This window comes from Barbus barbus (assembly GCF_936440315.1).
Source record: "Barbus barbus genome assembly, chromosome: 43".
Lineage (NCBI taxonomy): Eukaryota > Metazoa > Chordata > Actinopteri > Cypriniformes > Cyprinidae > Barbus > Barbus barbus.
In genome coordinates this window covers 14,990,553-15,002,511 of record NC_136721.1, presented here as the reverse complement: position 1 = coordinate 15,002,511, position 11,959 = coordinate 14,990,553, and the positions used below count along the sequence as shown (strand labels likewise).

The 11,959-nt window shown below is 39.0% G+C and overlaps 1 protein-coding gene across 1 annotated transcript in view; it reads left to right on the top strand.

Moving 5' to 3' along the window:
* Positions 1–1,696: 1,696 nt before the first annotated feature.
* The window catches only part of LOC306862320 (ephrin-A5b-like), a 53,252-nt gene continuing 42,989 nt past the window's right edge, over positions 1,697–11,959 (top strand). Inside the window, exon 1 of the mRNA XM_079405070.1 lies at positions 1,697–2,495. Within this exon, the coding sequence (XP_079261196.1) occupies positions 2,371–2,495 (125 nt within the window). The 5' untranslated portion in view covers positions 1,697–2,370. The remainder of the gene's footprint in view (positions 2,496–11,959) is intronic.

The window sequence follows — 11,959 nt, the reverse complement described above, 5'->3', positions numbered from 1 at the left end:
ACCAAAAATTCAAAATAATAACCCTGTGCAGTTTATTCTAGATAACTGCTCACACGAAAAGGACAGAGAAAGCTGGGGGCTGGTCTGAAGTAACACAATAGACCATCCTGCAGCCTTGACATGCTGAGCACATGCCCACGTGTTCTCTTGGGCGGTTTTCAGTCGCTCCACTATGGGGCGTATTAGGGCTTTAAGGTCTACAGAGGGAGCGCGTTCGGCTGAACCATGTATTTACTTGAGATGAGAGCGAGTGGGAACTGCTGTGGTTTTTTGAAAATGTGCGTCAATATATCAAAAAGCAAAACACACAAACCACCCACATAAACAAACACACTTTTTGAGCATTACATTGCGATGAATTTATGATCAGACGCTTTTGTTCATTTAAAGCTTTCTCGTGTGGTAATTTTCATAAATTGTATATGTAACCGATAATGACAAACAAACGAACATGTTTAAAAGCTAGATTTACGTAGGCTATTATAAATGCACACAATCTTTAAGCGTTAGTGGAATTTTCTAGAAATGTTACACTGTAAGCTAGCTACATTTAAACTTATTTTTTAAGAAGCGTTTTCTGAACTGTAGGCTAAAAGAGATTATGCTTTACTCGTGTTGAGAACATGCTGTCCTAATTAAACGGGATGAGGTTAAAACGTTTTCAGTTTTATGGGTGTCACCACCAGTTTAAACACTGCTGGTAGAAATTACCCCTTTTTGTGCCAAGGACTTGCCCATCATGGACAGGGACAGCTTCCCATTGGTTTGTATTTTATTACTTAAACCCTGGAAATATGTAGAAATATTAATAAGTCTATAAACAGGACGTTAACAGAGGCCAGAGACGGTAAGAGAATAGACGCGCAAGCCCTGTTCGCGATGCACGAAATATTGAAAATCCTCAATATTCATTTGGCGTGGATTATTATACGAATGTAGAAGGAAACTTTAGAAAAAACTGTAGAAGGTTTTTTGTGTGCTTTGTTTAAGGATAGTTGTGCCTGTAATAAAGGAAATAGACATCTTGTTCATGTAGGCCCTACTCTTTCAATCTTCTTGTCTTTAGCTTAAGGAAAAGCAATCGGTATCAGAATCGGCCTATTTGCTTGTTTTATATATATATAGCCTATGTAGCCTATGTGTGTGTGTGTGTGAGAGAGAGAGTGAGCCCAGACAGCAACATAGTGTTGGAGAGAGAGAGAGAGAGAGAGCGAGAGAGAGAGAGAGAGAGAGAGAGAGAGAGAGAGAGAGAGAGAGAGAGAGAGAGTCTGTGTGTGTAAATCGAGATCAGTTTCACCAGTTATAGATTTTGGAAAACATCCAACCTGCTGCTTTTGACGAGTCATACTTTACTGACTGGTTGTTCATATGGCAACATTTTTCTTTTTCTTTTTTAGCCTATATCGAAAATGTAATGCAGTAAAATAAATCTAATATTTTTGTCCAAAATATACTGTCTAGCCACTGCTAAAATACATAAATAAATATAAAAAAAAGAAAAGAAAAGTAGGAACTCTTTCAAGTAGCCTAATATTGCCCTGTGAATATATTCTTGAGAATCACACGCCGTAAAAAAGCAGTTCTACCACCTTTGGAGGCGGGATGTAGTTTTTGTAACCGAGACGCCCATCATTCAAAATGCAAACCAATGAGAAAGAGAGCGAGCGCTGGAACTGTATCGTCTCTCTCTCTTTCTGAGACAGCATGCACCCTGACCAACTCAGCTCCCTGGAAGGTTACTGTTGTGGATCTTAACATTGAATCTTGAATACGCTGAAACCTCTGTGCGTTTCGTCCAGAAAGACCGCTTGGTTTCCAAATCCTAATCAGAAGACAGCGTTTCAGGACAGCGTCTACATATATTCAGTTTATAAACGTCAAGATCTGACCATACAAACAGAGCGCAGGTCTTCATTCACATGTTGGAGAATGAGGTGCCAGTGGACATACACTCACTCAAACTAACTAGTGACCAACCGCGCTGAAGATCTTAAGGGTTTTGGAATGAGAAGTGAACATTTAAAGGACCTGAAATTTGTCTAATTGTTTCTTTCCTCGTGGAAAACTAAGTCGATAAATCGCAACAAGGGATGTGCTTGAGATGAACGCCTTATCAGACTGGACTATTGACAGACAGCGAGCGCATTAACCGGCTTCTTAGTGTTTCTTCTAATAATAATTTACATGTAACTCTTTAAAGGACTCTGTCATTGCTCTTATAAATCAGTTTTCATCTATTTGACAATAAAAGAAACAATTTAAAGCGAACAAATTCCACGCGTGGGATATTCAAGGAAAAGCTGACGGGTCGCGCAGTTCTTCATCGCCGGAACGCTGTATCGAAGTGCGCTGCGATTGAAACTTTCAGAAATGCCGCAGGTGGAGATGTTTTATTTTGTGTTGATCAGCCTGTGGATGTCTGTGTTGGGCCTGGAACCGGCGTCTAAGGTTGTGGCGGATCGCTACGCTGTCTACTGGAACCGAACAAACCCAAGGTGAGTTAGTTACTTGCGCAGTTGATATATTAAGACGCCGGTTTACTTCTGTCTTTTAGAAGCACCGCAGTCCGCAGAATATCGGGCGAAATATAACGCGGCTGTGAACTGAACAGGTTCGTCAAGCCGTCAGGATCGTTTGAACAAGTTTCACTGATGATACAGCAGTCACGAGATTGGGCGAAACTTCTAACAAAATGCGCGATAGACACTCGACAGCGTTATTTTACAGTGAACTCTATATGAAGGTATGGCAAGAAAAGGCGCACGGAATTGCGAAAATAAATGAAGCTCGAATAGTTATCAAATCTGTACGTTGGCTGTCTGTTGAGGTTAACACTAAAACCACACTAACAAGCTAATTAGTTCATACAGCTTTAGTTATATATATATATATATATATATATATATATATATATATATATATATATATGCCAATATGTGTTTTTTTTTTTTACCTCATTCCAATAACTTTAGCCAGTTTATGAGTGAGATTTTTTTCTGCTTTTGGGAGATTGACAGGCAAGCTCTCTGCTCTTTCAAAGTAAAAAGTCATTACCCCGTGCCACTAGCTTGTCCTAGACATTGCCCTCTAGAAACATTAGAAATAAATAGCATGGCTCATTGGTCAGTTGTTCTTTAAAATCCAATTTACCTCTTTGAATGTGATTTTGCTTGGTATCATAATTCTAAAAGGGCACAATTTTATCAATTCATATTTCTTTTGAAGCATTTATAAAATGTGTGGCTGAAAATGGGCTAGTAATGGATTTCAACAAAGGTTTTCTAATAAGGCAATATAACCTTCCTGTGCAGTGAAGGGTGTTAATGAAAAATAGCATCAGGAGTCGAAAGTACTTTTCTGGCTGAATGTGAAATACTTGAATAAGTTGATTTGATGGCTGTTAATAGTTTGAGTGTGTTAAATGTCAATGAGCTTTTTGAATAAGCCAGTATTCGTAATGTAATATATTATTATTCATGTGAGAAATAATTAGCTTTTTTTATGTTTTTAACAACTAACATATAAGAAATGTATTTAGACTGAAATTACATCAGACTTGCTGTCCCTTTCTCTTTGCCGCAAGTCTTGAGTTGCCTGAAAGAGCTGTGATTCCAGCTCATCCCCATTCTCGGTTGTCCCTCTTCAGTTGCCATGGGGCTTTCTCTCTGCCCTGCACCCCAGTCCCATGCTGGCTTTACACAATGGGTCAAACCCAGAGAGGCATTTCAGGAGTGGTTGATGCCCAGTTGGGTGCCTGCTCATGAGAGAGGGGTCACACGTTCAGTGATAACAGCACAAGGCTGCAGTTAACCATCATCGGACAGTATTGAGCTCTGGTTAGGGTGAATCTGAGGGCGAGCCTGGTTTCTATAGCTAGGCAGAAATGTGTGTTTGTGTGATCGTGAATATCAGCATGTGTGTGTTGGAGGCTCCCTGCCTAGGTTTTGTCTGGGCAAAATGAGGCCCCTCTAGCAAATAAATGAGTTAGTTCAAATGAGTATCTCTCATTCACATTCATACACTCACCCAATGGCCTAAATCAAATCTGGCTGTGCTGTATAATGCAGCAGCACTCTTTGGCAAGACCTTGGGGCCCTGAATGTCACTCATAACCCACAAAACAAGTAACCTTCTGATCTGAATGTGTCTGTACATGAATCTCATGTTGGACTTTTTCATTTAGGCATTGATTTAGACTATAGGACCCTCTAAAGAACAATTCTTTGGTAGCTTTTAAGATCCTTGATCTGTTCATTGTGTGGTGCCGTATCTTCCTCTCTTAATATCACTCATTAACATGGCTAAATTACCAATATTAGAGACAGCTGTGCAAGAGTCCAACTCAAAGATTTAGATAGCCGTGCCATGAAATATTAATTTGTCAGAAAGATTGCCTACATTAGAGCTTTAATTGAAGTTCTTAATAGCTCAATGGCGTTTAGTGACAAACAACATATAATAACAAGAAACATAACTGTTTATGAATTTTTTTTCAAAGCACGCAGACAGGCTTATCTCTTAATCGTTATTTTGCAAGCGTAGGAGTTGCACTTTAGTGCGGCGGCGAACATACTTAGTGATTGCTAGTATTTTCACATGAGTGGGTACGCCGGAGTCTATAGATATTCTTTAGAGGATTTAGGGGGGAAAGGCTCCTTTAGTTTTTGGCCTGAGATTTGCAGCGCACCCATTCATATGTAAGCCTCTGTCTTGCTCTACATATGGTGGTCTTACAAGCTTCATTGGGTTTCGGAGGCTCTTTTTTTTTTCCCTCTCCAATGCGGTCCACGCCGTTTGCAATTACAAATTCAATTCAAGTTGGCAGATTTCCTCTGAAGTTTCCCAGCTCGTTCTCAGATTAGTCATTTCTTAGTTCGAGACGTGTTTTTTCGCAGGCATTACTGGATTCGCTTGAGATAGAGCTTATTGTTTCCTTCTCTATCCTGTGGTTCTGAGAAAGTAGTGTTCGTGTAATCCAGATATGCGATCTACATCGCAAATATATTCATTTGTCAATATTTTTTTCTGCTAGTTCCTGGAATTTTAAACTCAAATAGGTCTTATGTTGAAAATGAAACCTGTTTATTTGTTGTTGATAGGCAGAATCAGCCAGGAATCAGTATTGAATTCCTACCTTAATCTTCTGGCTGTTTGTGTATGTGGTGCCATGGAAGCCGATACTGCTGTCCATCAAAGAGGTCTGTCGAATGGACCTAACAGCTGGGGAGAGGGATTTCAGCATTCTGACGGAGTCCCATTTTAATCACTGATAATGCCTCTCAAATCTCTCAATAACAGATGTGGCACTTTTCCTACAGTTTTTGAAGCCTTCTCAGTCAGGTGGTGTAGTGAACAGTACGTCCGGCCTCTTTATACTTGGGTTTTTTGTAACATTTCACACTTAAACGCTTTCTCGGTTGTCTTTCCCTGCTCATTTCTTCACTATAGAAATGGGAAATGTCATGGATCTCCCGTAAAGCCATCTCTTTTTCACCTCTTAACTCTAGCTTGTGCAATATGACCTCAAATGGTTTCCTTTTTGTGCCGGCTCAGTTTTAATCCCCACTTTAAAAACAAAGCCCATGGTTTGCGGTTTGTGGCCAGTTGATATTGTGATAGCTGTTTGGTGGTATTGTGTGGGGTTCAATTTGCATTGTTCTGCGTGTTTACCCTCCTTTTCCCTCACTGGCACTACTGGCCTCCTGCTGTTCGGTTCCGCTTGGTTTTTAAATGGGCAGAAAAAAATCATGTCCAAATATTGACTGGTCTGAAGACCCCGGTCGTCTCCCAGCCCACGTGAAAGGGTGCCATTGTTCCTGTCTTAGTGGATCTCTGCCAGAGTTTAAAGTATTTAGGCTCTTACATGCAGGAAGTGCATACAACGTGGCTTGTAGAAGGAAATATAGACTAAAGACTGGAAAGAGTTACAGATGGGAACCGCAGGCCTCTCGGTTTGAGTCCCACAATCGCACCCCATCCCGATTAACCCTCCAGGGCTGTATGGCGGTGTGCTGGCGCTCTCAAAAGATTTGGGGTATCGGAAGACTCATTCCAGCAGAGAGAAAGTTCTCCAGCAGGGTAACTAGAACATCCTGCTGTTTGATGACCCCTAACACACCGAGAGATGCCTGGCCCCCTTCCTTCTGCGCTCAGCTCTCGCGTTCTGCTAATAAACTGTCATGATTACATCTCAGCGAGAATTCTGGGAGTGCCTCTTTTTTTAAATTAAAGTCAACCGGTTCTCTTTTCATTTTACAAAATCACGCTTGAGTCATCACAGCGATCGCTCGTCCTCTCTGAACTTTAGATGATAACTGATGCATTTCGGGTCTCTATGTTTGCTCGAGGTAAGCTCCTCATACACGGTGAGCTTTTAAACTGTGAGTGGTGAAATGTCTTTGCTGGCGTCTTTGAAGGCTTGGCTGAAGGTATTAACAGAGAGGCACTAAAGGGCTTAGGAGGTCATCGGCCCATTGTGTAAAGATACAAAACACTTCCTCTGAACCTCTTCACCCTTCTGTGTCTCCCTCGGAGAGCCACGACCTCAACAACCATTCATATTAATCAGCTTCAGACCTTAATGACCTGATAAAGCTCCTGAAAGACCCTAAAATTTACTAAGCCTTCTTGATAAGAATTGAAGGAAAATGTAGCATGCGGTAATGACTACTTTGCGCATTCTTTCGCCGCGAAAGCGCGGAGCGGTTTGCTCTTTGTGCCCTTCATTACAGCACATTTAATTGCAATGAGAAATAACGAAGGAAGCATTTGTTCGACAGGCTAAGCTAATAAAAATGGACTGAATTGGCAAGAGTTAGCATGAAAGAAAAAACAAGAAAGAACAAGAAAACGAGAGGGAGAGGGAGAGAGAGAAGGCTTTATAGCTTGAAAAACTTGTCTCACAGATTTGAACTTGGTCTGTAACCTTAAAACTGCTTTCAGCCGCACAAATGAGGGACTTTTGGCTGAAGAATACCTTAAATCTTTCTTTCTCATCCAGAAAAAGAACCTACAAGAATTCTTTGAAGTTGCCTACCATTAAATATTTCTCTTATTCAAAGTATAAAAAATTTGGATGATTAATTTTTTGTGCTGCGGGGAAGGACATACATCTTTTCAATAAAAAAAAAATTGGCTGCATTATTACGAACATATTGCAATTATGGCTATGGTGGTGCTCCAACAAAATCAACAGATTGTTAATTAAATATTGAGAAAAACACAATGTGACGTTTTCAATTTACCAAACCTTTTATGAACAAAAATAAAAGCACAAAACAGCAAACTTTCCAAGGATAATGAAGTAAGTAATTTAATAGTTAATTTCTGGATAAACCCAATAATAATAATTAAAAAGACTCTTTATTTAGGCTGTTAATTGCTTAAAAAAGAGCAATAAATATGATAAAATGTAAAAACTGTAAATTGAATGCAATGTAAGTCGCTTTGGATAAAAGCGTCTGCTAAATGCATAAAATGTAAAATTTATTTGGCTGATATTTTTGAATGTTGCACATTCATCAGTTCATATTTAGAAATGTGTCTCTCTTTCAATAAAAAACAAAAAAACAAAACAAAGGTCAAAATAAACTTTTTGGGATCTAGATGTTCTCGTCACATTCTTGGTTTGAGATTGCGGAGCATTTTATAGTAGACGATCAGTCTGTGGTAAGTGGTAAAGCATTTCCTTGTTATAAATTTGAGTACGCTCCGAGTGTTGGGACCCATAAAATATTAAACGCTGTTTGCGATCTCAGAGTCAAAAGTCTGGCCAACAAACCTTCACACGCAATGTTGAGAAAATGAGGTCAGTGTGACCATCATTGGAATCTTGAGGTCAGCATTTTGCTATTTTGCAGTGGATGAGTTTTTTGGTAAATTAATTTCTTCTCATTCACTTTGAATACTGTAGATTTTACCACAGATGATTAAATAGCATTAAATCATTTTCTCTCTGTTTTAGTCATTTAATGACACTTTCATTACATTTGTCATTATCTATGAGTTAATTGCCCGTCCTTTCTTGTCAGTATGACTAGTCTACTAGTATTTTTCTAGCAGACGTAGGAGTGTACAAGCAGCCATTTTCAATCCTGCTTCCATTTTGTGTTTTGAACGGAACAGCAGCAGATCTGGGAGTAGGTTTCCTTCACTGAAAAATATTATGCATTGAATTTACTAATTGTTTTTTAAGGTAAGTGGTTGCAATCAATCTATTTTAGCTACATTTAAATAATCAAATTTAGTTGACTAACTTTCAGTAAAATTTGTTTATTTAAATGTAGCTAAAATAAATTGTTTGCAACCACTTACCTTAAAAAAATTGGTAAATTCAATGTATCATTTTTTTTCAGTGTTCTTTTGTAGGCCTTTTCAGACTTTTTTTTTTAAATGCGTTACAACTGATTTCCTTCCAAACTGTGTTTAATTTAGATCTTTCAGTCAATCAATGCAAAAGCATGAACAGTTAATTGATTCCTATCAGTTTCACCCTTGTATGTCAATCCCATTCCAAGCAAGTAAACTAGTCTTAAAATGTTTGCGTTACGCAACACAACTCTAAATTTGCACGTTTGATTTACGCCACAGACATCATAAACCAGACTCGTGCGACCGTACGCTGGCGCTCTAGCACTAGTATCACTGGTAGGGGGAACATGCTGGCAAACGGTGGAGTCATGGAGGCATCCACTCCTCTTTTATGTATCTGCTGCGGCCAGGCCTCAGTTATTCTTGTGCATAATTGATGGAAAAGTTAGAATAGCAGAAGTAATGCGATGAGAGGGTGCAGCGAAGCGGCAAGGCGGACAAGCGCAGTGCTGGCAGCCAGGAGTGGGATCGCGTGCGTGGGGCAGCAAACATTGCAGGGGATGAGAGGGCAGCTGGAGTAACAGGTCATCACAAAGAAGCAGAACAAAGTGTCAGCCGCCAGTCAATCAAGCATCTCCTATTCCGAAAGTGACCTTCTGGCTAAGCAAACACATGGAAGATATGTGCTGGTCAAACCGGGAGCTGTTCACTCAGTTGGTGTGACCGTAAACGTGACTTTTTTTGTTATAAATAGTGATGCACTGCTTGTTCATTTGATTTGTAATGCAATTAAAATAGCATTTACAAGATACATATGGGCGTGTGCCATTGTTTTGAATTCTTTGAACTCTCATGTGAATCAGTGAAACTGCAGGCGTGCTCTCGCTGCTCCTGTGACATGTTGTGCGTCACACCTTGAGCAGCCAGTACAAAGAGGTGCTAATGGCCGAACAGCCCTACTTTGTCTAATAGACAATGAGCCGCTAACCAGTATCATCCTGTTTCAAAGCGGCCCGCGACCACTCAGGGAGTCTGCAGGAAATGAAGGTTTCTTCCCCTCAGGCTTTCTTTGAATCATTGTAAAGCACTAGTTGAAACTAATCATTAGTTGTCCTCCCCATTAGATCACTCGGACTGTAAGAACTGACGTAACGCAAAACATTGAAAACATTGAAACTGGGAAAGGTGCAAACTGGAAGTGTCACATTTTATTAGGCTGAATAATTAACATTACATTCCTTCTTCAGTATGTATTGCAATATATCTCAGGAATAAGGATGTGGTCAGTGATCAAAAAAAGAAGCAGTGTTTTTTTTTTTTCCTATGTCAGCTTTGCTGCCTTTTTTGGTTTGCCAACATTTTGAAGCATGAAGCAGGGGGAATAATCCCAAATGTGATTAAAAAGATGAGTAAATGCACAGATAAATCTTTTCTTTTTAGGATTAGGATGGGGGCTTTTGTTGGTACAGAGCTGTAGTGCTATTTATTATGAATTTGTATAGCTGCTTTTATGGCTACATATATGAAAATTTAACTTTTAAAAATGATTCATATTTTTAACGGTGCGTATTTATGAATATTTTCTTATTTTGATTTGTTAGTGTTTAAATATACTTTAAAAACACCTTTTCATATGTACCAAATTTTTTATATGTAATATTTTTTTTGCTTTAAAAGTTGCATATAATTCTCCAATTTCTAAATACCCTAAATTCTATATCTATATGTCTGTTTCCCAACAGAAATAGTTCAAAATGATTTTTCCTGTTAAACAATAAATTAAAAAAAATTGTTAAACCGCCTTTCATCTAGTAAATTAATAACCGTGTATGCACGGGCTTCATTAGAAATCTTGTCCAAAAAACTATAAATTTGTCAGGAAGAATTTTGTGCAACCACAAGACATGAACAGAAATACGATCCCATTGTAACTCAAAGGAAACCATCTGTCTTGGACATAAATATTATTGCGATGCCATAAAGGCTTCCGATGGAAACATAAGCACTAAATGTGCTCAGGAAACAAATAAACCATTTTTATGGCTATACCTACGGCCCTCTGGGCATTTCTGCTTCCCTGAAAAGACACAAAGAAAATCCTTCAAATCATCACCTTCTAATGTTCTCAAACCCGCACGCACTAATTTGCAGCAATTTACTATTTTAATAATTACATGATTACACTAATTACTCATAGTAAATGAAATGTTATGAAAGATTGATTATATATATTGATATATTCTAAAAATATTTTTAAAGATGTAGATTTGATGTCATTTTTTGAGAAAGGATTTATGTGTCAAGTGTTGTTACAAATTTAATGAAAGCGTGATAAAATTTATGATACCTTGATTCCAGGCTTTCGTGAATAGATAAGTACTGTGTGATTAAAGTATTTTTCTACTTTTTTTGTTTTTTAGAAATGAACAGAATTTTCTATGAACGAAAATATGAAGGTTTAAAGTTAGAAATATTTAGTTGTTTTGTTGGCCAGATGAGTATTTGATTTGGGGAAAAAAGTCTTAGTATTTTGTGACTATTGGTGTGGATGTGATGTGGATGGATGTGGGAGTTCAGTTGTTCAGGTCTAGACACGCAATACACATGGGGTGTTCAAGTACTACTGCTATTGCCAGCCACAGATTTTCCATATAGCTTGTTTCTGAAATCATAAAATATACACCAATTTATCTTTTAACATTTTTTTATTTCTACATTTTTTAAACAAGAAAGGTTGTGCTTTAATATTTAATTTTTTTGTCAGTGTGTTTATTTTGAATTTTCAGTCATGATTTACCGCACGCTACTACGAGTATGTTGTAATGTGGCCGTTTACTATTGAAAACTGGGGCATGGAACAAAGCAATCGAGGGGAGTGGTTACCAGAACCCACCAACTGAATCATCAGCAGGGGCTCTGCAGATCTGGGGAAACCAATAAGGTTTTGATGGGTTGAGTATCTTCAGGCAGACTAGCGTAGTAGAGGCCTGAATGCAGAACACAATCATTCTTATTAGCCTCAAGTTCACCTCAGGTTCTGGTGATTTACATTGTAAATTCACTTAAAGATCGATCACCCTTAAAAGCATGCCACTGTATTTCATAAGTGGAGAGAATGACCACTACCGTCGAATTTACTACATTTAATAGTTGGGCTAGCACTGGTCCATGCCATTAGAGAGTGATTCGTAAGTTATGTTCTCATATTAGCCTTCATATAATTCATACGCATTTCGGGACACCTAAAGTTTGCTCCGGTGTGAAAGTGAGAAGGTTAGTGGATGCACAGGCCCCCTTACAGTCGCTCCCCTCTCTTTCTCCGTCGCCAGTTGTCTGCCACGTCCACGGACTCTGTCTTAAGGGCTGATATCAGATACGGTGGGGATGAAACGGCTTACGCTGGGCTGTAGCCCGGGCTCAACCGAGTTCTCACCCCTTTTTATTGTCCGCCTTAACTCTGATGTCATTTCCATCCCGTCTGGCGACCCTGTCGAACTGATAATATCTTTTGTCGGCAAGTCCCTTGTAGGAATAATCCCGATATGCATACCAGCCTTTGAAAGCAAGGAATATGTGTTATATGGGTGTTAGGATATGAGCGCACAGCCACTCTCAATTTTAGCCTTCCCACTGGGGGAATAAATCCCCG